The following is a 20,070-nucleotide window of genomic DNA, read 5'->3' on the forward strand; positions in this document are numbered from 1 at the left end:
TCATTACCCAGGACCAAATCGCAGAAAGCCAAGATCCAAATTGCCCAACAATAAGACTTATTGCGATTCTGATCCCTGAGCGGAATCTTGGTGCCTTTCCTGAATTAGATTCTATGCGAAGGATTTGAATTCGCAGTGTTAGGATACGGTATTACTGTGCTAAGGTGATTGCAAGATATCAATTACATAATGTTATAAAGGTATAAGGTAGGCTTACCATACGTCCTCTTTTAAGAGGATTTGTCCTCTTTTTTGACTTTTTTGAAAGTGTCCTCGGAGGACGGCCTTTTGTCCTCTTTTTTGAGATTTTGTCCTCTTTTTTGAAAATTTAGGTCAGATTTAGAGGAAATTGCGAGTGATATGCCGCAAATTAGCGCAGAAGTGAAGCTCCGGCGGGTATTTCGGAGGGAAAAGCGGTGATTTCAGCTCTGAGCGAAAAGAAGACCTTTTTTTTTTTTTTCTTTTAGTCAACCGATCATGAAGTGGGAAAAATTTACCGGTTTTTGAGAATTCTTCTCCAGTTTTGCATGTCTGAAATTTCTGAAAAAGTGTCCTCTTTTTTCATTTCCGAAATATGGTAAGCCTATATAAGGTCACTTATTACTCAAAGTTGTATCAGAACAATATATACCGTAGAAAAGTGGTTCTCTTTTTTTGTTCACGGAACCCTTTTGTTTCGTTGGGGCCCCCGCAGACCCCACCTTTTTGGTTCAATTTAAACTCAATTTTAGTCGTGTCCGTTATAGGCTAGTGATAAACTGCAAAAATTGCGCCTTTCTTGAAAATCTGATACTATGCGGAATTTGTGAAGAGTTTTGTTGTTTCAAAGTGAATTCACTTTCGAAATTTCAACATCAGCATGTCAAAAGTGGTCTTGGTAATATGCGATTTATATAATATGACTAGAAGCAAAAATAGAATTTAGTCGAATGTAATGTTATTGCTTAAAAACGCTTCCGACGACACATTTGGGTTTGACTGTGAAATGAGGCACCAAAATACTAAGTTGATCATATCATGTTCAGCTTATTCATTCCTATCATTCACCCCATCTTGAATGTTTTCTGGATTAGTGACTATTTCATTCATGGGAGAAAACGGATGCCATGCAGAAGTGTCAACCCATATAGACAGATTAGGAACATGGTTCAAGAAATCTGTAAATGTTCACTAATTTTCTTAGACTGACAGCTTCAAATCCAGAAAGTCTTGCAAATTTGGCAAAGGTGCCGTGATTTAGGCCTTCCTTTCTATTACAAACTTTTATCTTTTCCACAAATTCCAAGTAAACATCTCTGAACATAAATATGTTTGTATCCATAGGCCTACCCTTTCACTATATGTAGGATGACATCAGTCATCAGTGCCGATGCCGACATGCGAAAGAGACTTGTTAAAGTTATCTGTCAGTCGTCACTCTCACTGCCATTATACAATTAGCGGGATTGTCTTTAAATGATAGTAGATAGCAGCCAAAGCCCGCGAGGCGGGCGGTGCGATAGTTCAGGCTAGCGACACGACACCGTGAGCACGAGGAGACCTTTTACAGATGTGATTGCTAATCATTATACGATTAACGGTATAACGGCCAAAGCCTGCGAGGCCGGCGGCGAGTTAGTTTAGGCCAACGAACCGACATCTTGCGCACGATGCCTATTACAGATGCGATTGCGCCTAGGCTAACGGTTATGTCATGCGCAACAGGTCTGTTGGAGATGCGACTGATTACGCAAGCGATTTATCTTGCGCACATGGCCTCTTGTATATGTATAAATTGCATATGCGATTGTTCGGGCCTTTCGTTGACGCGATGAATTGGCGAGAATTGCCGCGTGCGAGTGTCTGTTAGTGACCTAATTTCGCTCGCGTACAAACGGCAAACCAACTCAGCAGAAGATCGCGTGCTTTTGCACACGACGCTCGTTAATTGGCAACACGCTTCCCACAAATTGGCAGTGCGCACACTCAATAATACGAATTATACTACGCGCGATGGCTGAAAGTGATGCGCGATTGGAAACAAACACGAAGATAGGTGTGATTTCAAGTTTTTTATCGAGAGAGATTTTTTCAAGGCTTGTTGTACCCATGTATAATACGCACCCCGCTATTTTAGGGCAAAGAATAGTGAAAGTTTTGCGCATTATACATGGAAAATTACGGTAATTGCTTACTGGCAATTCGAATGAGTTCACACAGTCATAGGCGCCGGGCTTATCTATATACTTTTTTTAGGCATGCGGCATACCTAGAATTCCGTTTGGCATGTATCGGCATAAACGTCAATTGTGCTATTTAGAACAAATCGCAATGTATTTCCGTTCACGACATTACCCGCTGTGGCTTATGTTAGCAAGGTAACCCGTTGCACACGGCCAATTAGCGAGAAGCGTGTTGCCAATTAGCAAGATTCGTCTGTACACCTGCACAATGTCACGCGGCGCGATTTCGCGCTGAGATGATCGCGAAATTAGGTCATTGATCAGTTTTCTACAGATAGACATGCTATTGCAGTTTCTGCTTAAGTTTGCTATTTTTACAACTCTTTGCACTGATTCTTATCGCATGGAGCTTGTATGCGGTTCCGTGTCTAGAAGTATTGATGTACGTTGTACATTCCTCCTCATCACATTGAATAAAGGTCCATTGTGATTTGTATTAGAAGCCTGTATAGCTGCTGGACAACAATCTCTTTTCGTTGATGCATGTATTACTATTTTGTACTGTTCAACATGTCACTAGAATGCAGTACCTACTATAGAAGTTTGAACGGCATTGAAATCACTTTGCAATCTGTCTTGAAACTCAGTTGAAGGTAGTCTATGAATAGCATTAGAACAATATGAACAATTGAAAGTATGAGCCCAGCGTTTGTTTAAACGCTGTATTCCCGTGCTATTTCGGTTGATCATTTAATATTTGGATGATGAGGAGCCGAGGAGGCAAGTGTGTTGTGCTGATGTGTAAACCTGAACCTTTGTGAAAGCACTTAAATTATTTGAATGTTCAATTTCTCTCGGGTGAAAACTATTTTTGTATACCTTTGTGATTAAGATCAGACCGCTGCTCACTGCGATCCCCCATATATATGAGGATGACATTGGTAATGTCTCTTTATTCCAGAGAACTTTATTTGATGATGATACACAAAGTGTCAAGATACCTGGAAGCAAACAAACAATCCGATTTTGAATGAAGAAAATACTCTGACCCAATGACGTCATTGATATTTTCTCTGAACAATAATTATAAAAACGTATTTGTATATGATTCGGCAAAATATCTTGATGTCATAATTCACGCTAATATGTCATGGACACGTCTCTATCCTATAGTCCTAGACCAGCTCTTCGGACCAGTCACTTCTATCATTGATCCATGTTCACTTACAATATTGAATCATAGTGTGGGCAAAAGCCAGCAAAACATTTTCTTGGTGAATTCAAACTGGTTCAAATTGGTCAATACGTTTTACAGCTTCCGGCATCTCCCTAAATACTCAGAATGTATGTACGGTACTAATGTATGTACTCTGTAGCTTGATGTTTTAAGCTAATTGTAGGAATTAGATCAGTGGTTCTCAACCTTTTTGGCTTCGCGGACCCCTTTTGACCGTCACGGACCCTCGCGGACCCCCTCCAAGTTAAAGTTCAATTTTAGCTCTATTATGCTGCAACCTTCATCTGTCCTGTGCAAATATGAACTGTAGGCTTGTGATAAACAGTAAAATAATGGATTTTTCTTGTAAATAACATTGTACTATTTATGTAGAAAATGGTAGACTTTTAATATTTCATAGCAAATTTTGCTGCTGTATTTCTGGAAGTACATGGTCGTGTCTTGAATATCCGCGTCTTCGTTTTGATATGAACGAGGAGTGCTGAAAACCATTGTCGCAAAGATAGATGGAGGCTAACGCAAGATTAACGCATAACACTTCCGACGATACTTTTGGTGTGATTGCAATATTTATGGCACCAAAATGAAGAAACATATATTTTATGAACATATCACGTCCAGCATCTAGCGTAGGGACGGGCAACATACGGACCTCGGGCCGGATTCGGCCCGCGGCGGCATTTTGATCGGCCCGCAGAGAGTTTCTACCGTCAAAGTGAAATCCTAATCTAAAAGTATAGACGGATTTTATGCGCCATAGAATGGATCCAAGTTGTCCAACCTGAGAGAGACTGTCATGAAACGACTTGCTCTGTTCGGGTTTACATATAGATTTACGAGCAAACATTTTAGACCATGAACAATTGAACATTAATAAGACAAGGCTGCATACCAATACAACTCGTGATATAAATTTCAGAGTTGGAGCGTAATGCTTTGATAGCAACGAAACACTCCTTATTGTTCATCAAAAAATATCATTGTCCGATTTATGACGAGTGTCAGCCAAAAATATTCGGGTTCATTTCAATATTAATATACTATTCAATTGTATATATTGAAGTTCTGTACCTCCAAGAACCTGTTCAAATAGTACCGTAATTTACTAAGTATAGTACGTCCCCGCCCCATGTATAATACGCACCCTTGAAATAGCATGTAATTTCTGTGAAAAAGCCTGTACCCGTGTATAGTACGCACCCTGCATTCGCAGTACATGAATAGCTGTGTTTTAACCCACCTCCCGCGGTCGGCCTCAGGACCGAATTTTAATGCATTCAGAAAAAGATTCATAAAATGTGAACCGCGGGACTTGAACCGACACCCAATATATCGCTGTAATCAGGAAACAGGCGCCTAACCAACTGAGCTACTCTGAAAGCGAGAGAGTAACAGGTGATGCCCCTATGCCTGGAAGTGTTCTCAACTTTTTGAAAATAAAAGAGAATTTGATTTTTGAATTTGCGACTACGTCATACACGGAGCTGCTCGGGATAGAATCATCGTCTGACTCATTCCACAGCAATATCAGGATTCCAAAACGACCTGAGTGAGGTTCTTACGATAATACAGTCGATTGTAACGAGTGCTGATATACCGATGGCTACAGTTGGCTACACTGTGTTCGACGCCAGGCGTCTCGCATTCAGCGCACATACACGCGCCGCGTGTTGTTGTTTGAAAATGACATAGTATCGCGGACGTTGAAATTATTCATTTCACAACGCCGTTGTATGTAATCGCTTATCAATTCTTTGTACGAGATAGTGTTATGTGTTGAAACGAACTTTGCCGTTGTAAAACAACTAGAACTGAATTGGTTGAATTGACGGGTAGTCATACCTGCGATATGAATACAGTGTCCCACTGATATTTTAGTTGGCATTTCAAATCACTTTATCAAATATTATGCAAGCCATCGACGGTGGTGGTGTAGACAAACGCTTTGAGACAAGGCCTATCTATTGAACAGATAATAGGCATCCACAACCACCTCAGCTATCGCAGAAGACATAGTGGTTTCTGTACCACACGCTCATCGCAGCAATCAGTTTCGAAGTGCTTTCGCGACATCAGACTCTACATATCTATACAATACATCTATACGCGAACTTGACAATCGACATTCAGCCATATTTTGGTAAAAGAATATAGTATTTTAGGCCAAAAAATCGGTAAAATTTTGTGCATTATACATGGAAAATTACATTAGTAGCAGCCTTCTCAATATGAGCCAGAATCGCAATCGTGTGCTCCTCGCGAAAGAAATTTGTTTGTGGTGCATTTGGGCGATTTCAATATATTTCCACTATTTCCTTTACCGATAAAATCGACAATTCTGATGGGGGTCAAGAAATAACAGCATGCAACAAAGTGACTAATAACAATTGGCTCACCCTAAGATGCATTATCATTTATAACTTGCCTTAAATTTTCGAAAGCACTTCCTCCATAAACCCTACCGGTGAATCTGATCACATGGACGGAGAAAGGATAAATATTTGATAGTAATATGTGATACTGCTTACTATTAATTCCGGAATTCATCCGTGAATCTGAAAAATTTCCGCGCTCCGTGCGACAATATGCAATCCCAGCAACAATTCATAACATTGCCACTCGCGATTTCAATGTGTAGAATAGAATGAAAAGTAGAATAGTCCGGAGTTCACTGGGAATGGATATGGACAGATTAACATAGGTATTTTTCGTTCAGTTAGTTCATTACGGCTATTTGTGCATTCTCATTTTCCAGTGATGGAGCTTTTGGGGTTGTGGCAAAAATATTTACTGATTGCATGACGTCACGGTTGCTGTATCACTATTTCTATCGTAATGTCGTTTTCTGTTTTATCGTCCCTAGTTTCAAGGCAATCATAGTTTGCTAAGCCACCCCCCCCCCCCCCCCCCCCCGAAGTCAGATGTAATGAAATCATACACTCTTATTCTTATGATTTTCGTTGTACGTAGAAATTTGTGAGAGTCCGTTAATTTCATGCAGATTTGCACGGAATTGAGTAAAATGTCCTGATTTGCTTATATAAGTACATCATTGTGTTGACTTCGTGGAATCGCATTTTCACTTACTGTCAAATTATAATGCTGCAGCTACAAAACTGTGACTGAATTATTCAAGAATAACGTGACAGTGCAGCATTATTTGGAATGCAGTCAGTTTCATTCTAGACATATATTTGTATGTTGTACGATATACCAATTAGCAAATTATGTTGTCTATAATCTATCGTTGCTCTTTGTTTGGATTAAATCCATATGGCGTACTGTCATTGAGCCACGCTGTGTGTGCTAAGCAGAGTTATCAATAGTTACACGAAAAAGGGACATGGAATCGAATGTACCAACTATTGATCATGACATGAAGGACCTTTTCTACGATATTTTCAAGAAAGAAGGATCTCGAAACGATAACCCTTTTCTTCATACACATGAGCATGGTGGCGTCAAAAATTATAAATGTGATATATGTGGAAGAGCATATTCTCAAAAGCGTGGCCTCAATCAGCATATGGATATGCATGCCGGCATCAAAAATCATGAATGCGATATTTGTGGGAGGGCATTCACTTTGAAAATTGACTTCAAGCGTCATATGCATATGCACACTGGCACCAAAAATCATAAATGCGATTTTTGTGGGAAAGCATTCAGTAGGAAGAGCGAGCTCAAGCCACATATGGATATACATGCCGGTATTAAAAATCATAAATGCGAATTATGTGGGAAGGAATTTAGTAGGAAAGGTTACCTCAACATTCATATGAATCTTCATGCTGGCATCAAAAACCATAAATGTGATATTTGTGGAAAAGAGTTTGGTCGAAAATATGTCCTCGAGCGACATATCGAAAGACATCTTGGCGTCAAAAGCCATAAATGTGATATTTGCGGGGATGAATTTGTCTTGAAAAGTGTCCTCGAACGTCATATGCATATGCATGCTGGCACTAAAAACTATAAATGTGATATTTGTGGAAAAGTATTCAGTCGAAAATCTCACCTCGAGCGCCATGTTTTAGATCTACATGCTGGCATCAAAAACCATGAATGTTATATTTGTGGGAAACAATTTGTTCGAAATGTACACCTCAAGCTCCATATCGACATGCATGTTGGCATCAAAAACCATAAATGCGATATTTGTGGGAAAGAATTGAGACGCAAAAGTACCCTTAAGAATCATATGCAGATGCATGCTGGTGTCAAAAACTATAAATGTCATATTTGCGATAAAGAATTTAATTATTTGAGCCACATTGGTATTCATTATTCACACTTGTGTCTAAAACAATGAATGTGAATTTTGTGACAAAATTTGATCAAGTCAAATTTCGTTTCGGTATCATTAGTCCATGGAATCTTGATGTATTACTGAGGCACTGCGCTCTAAATATGATGTGGTCGGCAGCAGCCATTTCCTCTCAAACCACCATGTTCGATCTGCAGCTAAAAGATTTGCAAGAAAAGTACCATGCCAATACGTCTATCACTGTGATATCAAGATGTCGTGCTATCACTTCTTAACCCTTTGCAGACTTTATGGCCCATACTGTACTGGCAGTCGACGGACAACGTTCAACCAGGTATATTAGTGTGCGAAGCTTGTTGCTGGTACAAGCCCATTTTCAGTTGTCGTTGGTACGTCATCTAACTGTAACCAAACCACCTTGCTATTGAATCGAAAGACACATTTCCTTACTAATCTCGACTGACAACTATTTAAAATTCATACTCTGCCTTGACCGCGTTGAAACAGTGCAACAGTGAAGCAATGCGTGCCATGTTGAAAAGCTATTGACTGGTCGACTCGATATCACAGAGATTCCTTGTCTGGAATGGTACTTTTCGTAGATATCTATGAGGTGCAGTTTCATTACCGTGATTTTCTGAGGAAAATGACCGCCGCCAAAGTGTTTTTCACGCTGTCAACGTTTGTTTAAGACCACATCATATTTAGAACGCTGTGCCCCTTTCTTATTCTTATGCAAGATTTTTGTGTCAATATTCATTATTTTCCGGTATCTTGAAGTTATGTAATTTTGGCCTCACATTCTATGAGCCAACTTCGTGCCTGAATATTCCCTGACGTAACAGCAATTCCTTGCGTTATTATTGAATGCTCCTCAAGAGGTTATGTGTGTGTGGGATTAGAGCGGGCAATGGACCGGAACAGGACTGGATATCCGGCCGTTTTTTTTCATTTTCTGTCGGAACCTGATTCGCATTAATTTTCCAAAGCGTTCGAAGCCAAATCGTACTTTTTGATATGGTCATAATCGCTATTGGGCCTATTGATGAACATGAATTTTGTAAATACCAAATGCGCCAATACAAACCAGAGGTCGACCGATTATCAAGGACGATATTTGAAACTTTCCCGATTATCGATATTTGATTATGAAGGCAGAGATTTTATGCCTGAAAAAATTCAAAAATATTGGAAATTCAATGCTCCGTGTTTTCAATCTCTAGAAATCGACGACGAAAAGGGCGATACGTAACAGATTTCGCCTTGAAGTACGAGTTCAACTGCATTAGCATGCAGAGAAACTATGTGTGTCCTGCATTACAATCTACCTTTACTGGGCTGATCTGCAATTCCTTATCACACGTTGCCTTTTGGGTTATCCCGAATTTCAATGAAAGTGCACAATTAATCAATAATTATTTTTGATTTGAGTTTTCTCGTTTGTTGTTCTGCTTTCAGTGGCATGTACTAGTGCCATCTTGCCTGATGTATAATTTTTTTGGCGAAATGGTCCTCTGCTCCTTCCATATAAATATCGGCCTGTGATATCGGTTATCGGCCTTGTGAGTGTGTCGATATTAATCGGTATCGGCCTGCAAAAATCAATATCGGTAGACCTCTAATGCAAACCTGTGTTCAATACAAATATGTGAGTTTTTATTGCAATATTCAATAAAGGCTATAACCTGAACCCTTACTGGATAATTAACTGTTTTTGTAGTTTACCAGAAATGAATCCTCGTAGATGATTATTTTAGGACTGAATAACGGTAATCTCGAGAATCCGGCGTAGAAGCCGGACCAGATAATCTGCCGATCCGCCCCGCACTAGTGTGGAGAGACCCGGTTTTTGTAATGGCTCAATACCGGTTATTATATTTGACTGAATAAATGGCTAGTGTTGTTGCCACGTACACTTGCGGTAGAATTGTGTCGAGCTAGCTGGTTCCGTACTGACTATCTAGTTTTTGAATTTCCGACATGGTGGACACTCCATTTGACGGAGAATAACCTCCTATCCGTTAACCCATTCAAAATCTGACACGATTCGAGTAAGCGTTGAAGAATCCTTCACTGGAAAACGAAGTCTGTTATGTTTTTTTTCTGTTCTTTTTGAGGTCTTGTAAAATGCCACTGCTGCTATGGATATTTGTATCAATATCGTGTTCTGTACCATCAATTTAATAGTTGTGAAAATCGCATTTGTAGGAAATCTACCTTTGAAAGACTTCGCTTATATCATGTGCCCCAATGCGTTCCCAACTATGCCCGAGTTGAGCCAAATATGATCTGCAGCACTCTGTAAATTTTAATATGACCAGGTTTACGTCATTGCAGCCTTCCGCATGTCATGGCGTAAAATATTGCTAGATTTTATACACGAGACAACAGTGCATTTGTTATATCAATTTCGTTGATGTCAATAAATGATTAGTTGAATAAACACAATTCACTGATTACCTACATGAAGGGTATTTCGTTCTTGATGTTGTGTGATTGCGGGCCAACTCACAGCATAGAGTCACTAAATATCAGGGTTGTAACCGGGTAACATGGCTTTGAGTCATAAGTCAATCTAACTTTTGTAGTTTAAACTCGAGTCAAGTCGAGTCATTTTCAATTTACCGTCGAGTCAAGTCCCAAGTCAGCGAACAGAGGGTCGAGTCAGAGTCTTGGTATTATGACTCGAGTCCAAGTCATTGTGTTGACTGCTCAGTTTCCAGTTGAAGTCACTTTTTATACCTTTGTTTGGTCACATCGAATGTTTCGCTTTTATAATATACTAATTTTCCTTACTTTCAGCAGTTCCTGGTCGCATTTTCAAGTACCCAGTACCAATAGACGAAATCCCAATAGTGTGGTTACTTTACCTTTCTTCGAAATTACAATGAAAATTCGGTCTTGGCCGTTTGAGTCTCGAATCATATGACTTGGTTCGAGTCATGCGTAATGACTCGCGTCCAAGTCGTGCCAATACACACATTGACTCGAGTCGAGTCATTTCCATATTTTGAGAAAATAACTCGAGTCATCAGAAAATCGAGACTCGAGTCGAGTCATTACAACTCTGCTGAACATTTACAAACGGAAAGTAGAATATTTCGAGCAAACTTATCTATCTAACGACGTAAACTCAATTTTTGAAACTTGCAAGGTGTATGTTCGTTTAGTGCTAAATTTCTAATAAAGCTTCCAGCCCGTTGCAGACAGTGGACCGAAGTTGAAATGCAATGAATTTCATATTATGATGTCATAATCACGTGTCAACGCGAACCCAAATTTCTGAGGTTCATTCACAGAACGCAAACGTGAACCTCACTTTGAAACCATCCCTTGCCTAACTGCAGAAGCATGGCGCTGCCGCATGCTTGCTGGTGGTCACTGTGGAAAGAAATCGAAGTATACTGCATGGTATACGCCATGTGCTGTTTACCAGCAGCCCAGATCAAGCCGATTGCCTGACAGTTAAGTATACGACTCAATGAAAAACGACAGTTGAGGATGCGACAACCTAACTTAGCTTCCACTGTCTGGAACCCTTTGAAAGCTATTACAGCGCATTTGCAAGAGATAGTGGTTGCCGGCGTGACAAAAATATTATTCGTGTCGAACTCGACGGATTAAATTTATCCGATGCGGACCCCTGAATGACTTGAAGATGTTCAATTTGCCCTATTTTGGAATGAAGCAATTATATTATAGTGATAAATGAGCAATCATCAGCAGACAATGCCGCACATAAATTTAGGTATTTTTTAAAAGGGGGTTTTGGTGTCCCTAAAACCTTTTAACAGGTCACTGTCCTAACCTCACATAGACTTGTCTGAGGTACTACAAGAAATAACGATTCTGGCTGTTATGAAAATTTGCAAAAAAAGTTGCATCAATATTGACGAATAAGATGCGAATTAAGTACAAAATTGAAAATTTATCAGAGAGTCATATCAAATCATCAAAAGGGCCATTTATGATTCGCGAATCATTAGTTCCCGACTCCTGAGCTACAGCAAATGGACCGCCTCATGTTGGGCGAAACCAATATAGCCTACATATATGTCGAATTTTCCCTTTTCCGTAGGCGCCTAAACGGACGGCAACTGATATTCTTGTCCTGGCAATCCGAGCCCCACTTTACAAATGCCACCGGTAGAAAAAAATTATGCCCCTTGAAGAAATGCCAAGTTTGAGTCGTGTGCGTCGCACGGAAAAAGTTCTTCAGGTCTGGTAGCCTACTTGCTCCAGCGATTTCGAAATATATATTGATTATACTGCAAACGGAAGTTCACGAAATAGCAACACCAAGCAAAGTAGATGATATCAACGTGCCCGCCCGCAGATGTGTAAGTAATAATTTCGAGCTCTGAAATTTCAAAGACACCAATTAAAAATTTGACAGTATATGTTATTCCAATTTTATTGATCTACATACACCCAAGATGTGTTTTTCGAGCTTCGCACGACTGGGCAACACCAGTTCCTTGTAGTCAGTGACTATAAGTCACCGAATACTGGACACGCCAGAAAGGGGGTGCTGGGGGTCCAAGACCCCCATAAGTTAAGTTTAACACCTTATGAGGGTCCAAGACCAGCGTTTTGGGGGCTGACGAAGTACTGTTACGGCCCTGGTTGTAGGCATACTTCGGACAATCAAGAAGAAAATGTTCGACGGTTTCGCTGGCCAGGCACCGGCGCATCGCAAAGGCCATTTACATGACTTTGTATCCTGTGGGGGTGTCATTTCGGTCTGGAGTCACAAGTCTATATGCTAATTAGGATTGCAGATGCCCCGCTTAACTTTAACTTGCGTGAGCGATACAGCAAGTAGGTTATATAGTATAGCACAGTGGTTCTCAACCGCCGGTCCGCGACGACTTTTCTACCGGTCCCCTGGGTATATTAGAATTTTATACCTTAATTTCAATATGCAATTTGCTGAACACTTGTCCATTGATAAAATAAATGAAATATTAAATTTTATACTGATTCAGAACTTCGTGAGGAACTTCAGGACCCACGCTTGATCTGACTTGAAGCTCTCGCTGTGTCATATATATGACGACACGCAAGCGACAAGTACGAGCTGACTCGCTAAACCGCGCAGTTTGCACGATCATTCGTTTTCAACTCATTCATTTTGTGCATGACCGTAAATTAGGCTTACCATACGTCCTCTTTTAAGAGGATTTGTCCTCTTTTTTGACTTTTTTGAAAGTGTCCTCGGAGGACGCCCTTTTGTCCTCTTTTTTGAGATTTTGTCCTCTTTTTTGAAAATTTAGGTCAGATTTAGAGGAAATTGCGAGTGATATGCCGCAAATTAGCGCAGAAGTGAAGCTCCGGCGGTTATATCGGAGGGAAAAGCGGTGATTTGAGCTCTGAGCGAAAAGAAGACCTTTTTTTTTACTCATCCACCTAGCAATGTGTAGTGAAAAACGTGATTTTGAGCTCTGAGCGGAAGTGATGACCTTTTTTTTTTAGTCAACCGATCATGAAGTGGGAAAAATTTACCGGTTTTTGAGAATTTTTCTCCAGTTTTGCATGTCTGAATGAAAAAGTGTCCTCTTTTTTCATTTCCGAAATATGGTAAGCCTACCGTAAATGCCGCACCCGAATCCCGCTAATTGAAGGGGGCCCAAAGTCATTGCATGAATGACCATAAAATAAAGCGTACTTTTAAAAAAAAGTTCATCCAACTTATTCAGTTTTTTGTCGCGCTTTGAGCGATTTAGTGTCACTAAATGCATTAATTTCTGGGTGCCCTTCCCCCACGAAATACGCATGATTTATAGTAATATACATCTCGACATCAGTCACTACCACGCAACGACGCACCAACACATGATGAAGTTATAGGCTGACACGGGACTCCAAAATGTGTGTCGAAAATTTAGCAGCGAGAGCACCTTAGCCGAAAAGGACACGGCCCTGACCGAAAACGTCGATATATTTATACGTCAATTTGTCTATAGGTGCCTTAATGGCTGGCGCCGAATTCCACTGTCCATACAATCTGTACACCATATGACAAATGCTATCCCACAGTGAATAGTTCTTTTTCCATTGCAGATATATAAATTTGGAATCGTGTGCGGAGTCTGAGCTGGAAGGAGGCCCAAAATTATTTCGTGAATGAACATAATTTATTGAGTATTTTTTTCTCAAACTTAATCCAAATCTTTTTAACCTTTTAGCATCAGTAAATGTCTTGATTATTGGGTGCCATTCACCCAAGAAATACGCATGATTTGAAGAAATAGGCATTTCGCCTACAGCTATGACCAAACCACGACGCACCAACACATAACCAAAGTTTTGACCAACATGGCACTCCAAAAAGTCTACCAAAAATTCAGCAGCAAGAAAACCGTTGCCGAAAAAAAACTGCGCTTTGTTGACTGAAAATTTCGATATATTTATATAGGTGCCGAAATGTTTGGCGCCGAATCTGTACCCCAAAGGACGAATGCCCTACCACCGAGAAAAAGTATTTGCCATTACAGAAACACCAATTTGAAATCGTGTACGTTTTTTTAGTTTAGTGCGTTTGGGCGATTTAAATATCTGTGAACTATTTAACAGACAGTAGGTCACGAAGCAATGACATGCGACGAAGCAATTATTCTAACAGGCCAGCCCGAATTATTTATTACGTGCCCTAAATTGTGCAAGACGACAACTTACATAGCTCTACCAAAAATCTGATAATTCTGAGAGGATATAAAATTTATAACAATATATATGCAATTACCAATATTATTGACCGATTCAGTCGTGAATTATAAAAAATATTCGCGCTTCGCGCGGCTAGGTTGCATATGATAAGCTCTCTGCCTACACTGAGTAGAATGAACGTTCGCACAAGTATTGGTTAAAACGACCATTCAACTGTGGGGGAACAAGACCAACGTTTTCAGGCGGGTGGGCTGACGGAGTGTTTTTCGGCTCTGATTTTGTGGATGACTGACCAGGTAGGCCTATAGCTGTTGTCAGGTGTTTTCGTGCGGTGCGGTAGGTCTCGCACTCAGAACCCATTCGTGTTGCAGCTGTGGAATGTAGGCCTACCACTACCCTATCTCTCTGATTTTGCCATAATTACTGGAAATATTGTAATGTTGACTAAAAAAAAAGGTCCTCACTCTCCCGAATTATCCTGTATTTACCTATGGTTCGGCAGTGTTGAACGAAAAGTCATTTTTAAGATTTGACTCCCGCATACTCCGTCGTTCATCTTTTAGGTCAACATTGAACGTCTTTCGTGGTCTTCCTGGGCATTTCCGGCTTAAAATGAGTATAAATTGTCACAAAGGAGGACATTTGGGCCAAGGGAGTACATTTTTCCAAAAATGACGACAAATCGGACTTATGGTAGCTTAACCCCTACTCGAAGGCACCGCAGCGGCCGCCAGGATAGAAATTGAGGATGGGCGAAATGTATTAAATAATGGCATGACGTCACCAATATACATTGTGACTTAGTGAATTTCATCACACTGCCCAAGAGGGCATTAGTCTGTAATCTGCGCTCTTGTAATTAGCTGCCTTGAAATGTCTAATTAATACCCTCATACCGTCCATACCGACATTCTAATCTATATAAGATATGTATTACCCACTCTATGAATGATTATTACGCACGTTGACATTTCCGTGTGATATTTGCTGCTTCTTTTCTACTCAGTCATACTATAGATAACTAACCTACGGATAGATGGGCAACACGTGATTCACGGTCGAGAGACCGGATGCTCGTCAGATTTGTTGTCGCTTCATAGCATGAAGCGGCAGGTTGTTGGCCAGATTGACTGTTAAAAATGCAAGTATGTTTGGTGCAGATAGGATATAGGGCAATCAGAACAGGTTATTGATACAGTACATAACCACTGGCGCGCAGGGTTGTAACCAAGTCACAAGGCTCCGAGTCACAAGTCAATCTGATTTTTATAGTTTTGACTCGAGTCAAGTCGAGTCATTTCAATTCACCACCGAGCCATGTCCGAGTCCAAGTCAGCGAGCAGAGGGTCGAGTCCGAGTCATGGAATTATGACTCGAGTCCGAGTCCAAGTCATTGTATAGACTGCTCAGTTTCCAGTTAAAGTCTTGGTAAACCCACTTTTATTAACTCTGTTTTGTGATATCGAATGTTTTGCATTTATAATATACCAATTTTCCTCACTTTTAGTAGTTTCTGGTCCCATATTCAAGTGCCAGTACCAACAGACGTAATCCCAATAGTGTGTTGGCTTCGGAATTACAATGAAATGTCGGTCTTGGCCGTCTGAGTGTCGAGTCAATGACTTGGTTCGAGTCATGCGCAATGACTCGAGTCCAAGTCGAGTCAATACACATATTCACTCGAGTCGAGTCGAGTCATTTCCGTATTTTGAAAAAATGACTCGAGTCAAGTCGAGTCATCAGAAAATCGTGACTCGAGTCGAGTCATGACTCGAGTCATTACAACCCTGCTGGCGCGGCTATCATTGCATTAATATCAGGAGGATATTTCATGAGCAAAAGAAGTCATGATATTCACTCTATTATTAATTGGTTTCAATATTGACTTCGGCTCAGTCAGTGACTCGGCTCAGGCCTTCCATCGTGGGTTTGGCCATCATTCGTTTTGGCTCACCACGACTTTCAGCATATTTCTAAAAAATACATGATAACCCGAAAATACCTTGAATAATAACTATGAGGAACTGACCTTCCAACTCAATAATCGATCCGCAAATTCACTCAGCCATGCAATTCTTTCATCGTCCAGGCTGCATATCGGATAACTAATGCGGCATGTGACGATATTGAACCATCTGTTTTAGGTCATAAAATCAAGCCCCTTGTTATATAAGTGAAAATTAGTTACTCATACCTTTCCATCATCAGAACAAAATCAGATGTACCGGTTGCTCCCATCCCTTTCAAACAATTTCCAACTTTGTGACTCAATACACCCGTAGCCAAACTGACATTCATCTGGCATGAAAAATGGTCACATCTCAGCCCAGTGAATGATTGCAAGCGCATCATCTAGACCAGTGCTTCTCAACCTTTTTCAGTTCGCGTCCCATTTTCCATCCAAATTTCATTGCGTGGCCCACCAGACACCCTTTCGCGGCAAAACGTTCAAACCACTACAGACAATAAAGCGAATAGCTGCGGGACTCATGCACTTTCGGACCAAAAACACATTTTTTCCGTAAGGCTTTAGTGAGTTTAGTCCGAAATTGCATGAGCCCCGCAGGTCCGTCAATTACAGAGAACAGATCTAAAAATTGGAATCTATCATCGTTTCTTAAAATGTCTTCGCGGCCCAAGTTGGCCGCAGCCCACCGGTTGAAAAGCACTGATCTAGACCAGGGGTGTCAAACATATTTTTTGCCTACTTTAGATCGTGGATTTAAATTAACATGGGCCAATGTCAATCCGGACTAGTAAAGTGCCAGGCTGCGCGATTCCACGTCAAACAGTTTTGGGATATCCGTCCATTATATATCTTGCCCTCTACCATTCATGTTCATGTATCGAGATCCCTCTGTTTTCGATGAATAGAGAGAGTTCCGTGTGGTCTGTTAGGATATAAGAATATCGTCGCAGTGGAATCAAAGTGACTTATGCCCATTTTACACATTTTGAGAAAATTGAATTTGCGTGCAGTTCTCAGCATCTTTCAGCCATATATTGGCCCTGATTAACTTTGAATTAATGAAACTCACATAACCATGGCCAAGCAATGGCCGAAAAAGTTTCAAAAACTTGAATTTTTTCAAGTTTTAAAAATGGACCTTCAAAATTTGAAAACTGGACATAAGTCACTTTGATTCCACTGCGACGATCATATCGGGTACGGTAATGCTCACCGTACTACAATAATATGATCTAAAATTATCAGGTAAAGCTACCTTGAGGAGATGCTGAGGATCGGAGCACCATGATCAGTAAATATCCAAGCCTCTAAAAATAATCCTGAACTGCCTACTGCGAATAGGGCTTAGCATTAGTTGAAGACTTATTTACGGAATAACTGTTACCTTGAACATTTTTAGGAAGGTCATTAATAGCATCTCGAAGTGCTTTGAGTGAAGAGTGAACTTGTCTGCGAGGTGATAGATGCCTGCGGTTTGTGGGAGGTTTCCTGACTGAAGACTTTGCACTATGGGATTTTTGTGGCAAATTCAAGGTTGGCAAGGCTCCGCAACGAAGAGATCGTTTTCCACCAGCAGATATGATTATGGCGTCCTTTTCAAAATGGTGATCACAGATGGCTGCACTGGAATATGAAACAGTATTACTCTCGCATTATTTTCACAATAATTCAAGCAGAATAATAAATATCCAGAAATGATCGGACTGAACGAGATATTGTAGTATTGACATACTGGAAACTGAAAATAAAAACAACTTGCAGCAGTGGAAGCGAAATATAGAATATGGTAACATAGAGGATAACATGTAGGCTACTTCCAATTATAAAGGTAGAGATAGTAATTATTATGAGACACAGCTGATACTTACAAGAAACAAGTCGAACTTACGTTTCTTTATGCAGTAGATGTTGGAAATTATCACCTTTGGACGGATCCCGCCAATGCAATATGAATCGGGTTAAAGCACGTCTGTGCCTCCGCTCTTCATCAGACCTTGCCAAATCTGGCCTATATATTGTGAAGACGGAGCGTTTTTCCTTAGATTTCCGCTGCCAGTGACATCCTGGTATTGCGCAGGTGTTTGCCATACTAAGCGTTCAAGACTCAATAATTAACAAAATGCTCATTATACCAATCTGAAATTAGTCAAGTTCTCCAGGTCAAATCCAAAATACCTGAATAGTGCATTAAGTCACAAATTGAAGGGTGGTGCAAAATCTATCGAAATACTGGTATGGTTGCTGCATCACAGCACAGCACAGTGCGCAGAAGCTTGTTGACTGACAGCTGACTACGAAGTGAAATTAATCCGGTTGTCGGCCTGGAGGGCACTCATTTGAGTACAGGCACCCTGAAAAAATCTTCTTTTACTACTCGATTCAGATTCGAGAATCATTGTGCCTAGCCCTATGCACACATGATATCCTCAGTCAGTAATTCGAAATATAAATATTCCATATTAATTATGCCTGGATTATGAAAACATATTCTCTTTATTTAGCAATACATACTAAAAACCTATCTCTTATTATTAGGGCGTTTTTTTACCACATAATGTTAAAATTGTAGCCAACTTCTTATCTTCATTTCTGCAACAGGGGTTAAACCCGCTCAGAGGGTGAACGTGAACTATTGAACGCTGTATATCAGGGGTCACCAACCTTTTTGCAACCAAGGGCTACTTTTGGGCAGGGCATGGTATGGTATGGTATGGAAGTATGGTATGGTATGGATCGATATTTTGGTATGGAATATGGAACAATGCAAGTATGGTAGGGAATGGAAGATTTTAATCTATGGTATGGAAAGACATTTCCATACTTCCATACTTTGGTGTTTTATACATCTTATCGTGATTTGTGCAAGCTTCATGAAGCGTACGTTGATCGCTGTTCACGGAATACGATCGCTTTTGTTATGTGTGAACGTGAACTATTGAACGCTGTGTAGATACAAATACACGCTTGTTCAACGGTTTAGGAGCACTTGGAATGACATGATTTTGTGATGTAATAATGACAACAGTAATGTTGATCCGATATTCTATTGAGTCTGGACTAGAGGTCGACCGATTATCGACAAGGCCGATTATCGAGGCAGATATTTAGAGCTTACCCGATTATCGATATCGGCATATGAGTGCCGATGTCTCGGCAGATATTTTATATTTAAAAATATTTCAAAAATATTGGAAATTCAATGCTCCGTGTTCTGAATCTCAAGAAATCGACGACGCAAAGGGCGATATATGACAGATTTACCCTTGCACGACGAGTTTAAGTAGGTGAGCATGCAGAGAACTTACCTTTTCGGGACTGATCTGCAATTCTGTATCATGTTTGACTTTTTGGGTTATCCCAAATTTCAACGAATGTGCACAATTAAGAAAAATTATTTTCAATTTCAGTTTTCTAGTTTGTTGTTCAGCATTCTGTGGCATGAACAAGTGCCATCTTGCCTAACATATAATATTTTTGGTGAAATTGTTCTCTGCTCCTTCCATATTAATATCGGCCTATGATATCGGTTATCGGCCTTGTGAGTGTGTCGAGATATCGGTATCGGCCTGTAAAAATCGATATCGGTCGACCTCTAGTCTAGACACGACGCCTCCGAGCATAGGCTATCACGTGACGCAATAATTGGTAATGTAGGCAACTCCAGCTACCTCATTCCTTGAGTGACGACAGCTTACAAGCAATCATGATACAACGTACTAATTGCTCAATGTGATTGATAATTACATTTCTTCTGAAACATTATCCT

At 40.3% G+C, this 20,070-nt stretch overlaps 2 protein-coding genes across 3 annotated transcripts; one reads left to right on the forward strand and one right to left on the reverse strand.

The window, feature by feature from the left end:
• Window positions 1–6,136: 6,136 nt before the first annotated feature.
• On the forward strand, window positions 6,137–10,114 carry LOC145448007 (uncharacterized). Its single transcript, XM_080326320.1, has one exon. It carries the CDS (start codon window positions 6,743–6,745, stop codon window positions 7,709–7,711), a length of 969 nt encoding a protein of 322 aa, XP_080182446.1. The 5' UTR covers window positions 6,137–6,742; the 3' UTR covers window positions 7,712–10,114.
• A 5,778-nt stretch (window positions 10,115–15,892) lies between these two features.
• On the reverse strand, window positions 15,893–17,163 carry LOC145439207 (uncharacterized). 2 transcript variants are annotated; one of them, XM_080316714.1, is made up of 4 exons: window positions 17,044–17,163; window positions 16,530–16,633; window positions 16,365–16,470; window positions 15,893–16,308 (listed from the first exon to the last, which is right to left on the reverse strand). In XM_080316714.1, the coding sequence occupies exons 2-4, from the start codon at window positions 16,631–16,633 to the stop codon at window positions 16,228–16,230; spliced, it is 291 nt and encodes a 96-aa protein (XP_080172840.1). In that variant the 5' UTR covers window positions 17,044–17,163; the 3' UTR covers window positions 15,893–16,227. The 2 variants fall into 2 exon arrangements, with proteins under 2 accessions (XP_080172840.1, XP_080172833.1); XM_080316707.1 differs by lacking the exon at window positions 17,044–17,163 and having other exon boundaries at window positions 16,530–16,730.
• Window positions 17,164–20,070: the final 2,907 nt, after the last annotated feature.

Source organism: Botryllus schlosseri, chromosome 1 (assembly GCF_051294905.1).
Source record: "Botryllus schlosseri isolate E-star chromosome 1, Bs_hap1, whole genome shotgun sequence".
NCBI lineage: Eukaryota > Metazoa > Chordata > Ascidiacea > Stolidobranchia > Styelidae > Botryllus > Botryllus schlosseri.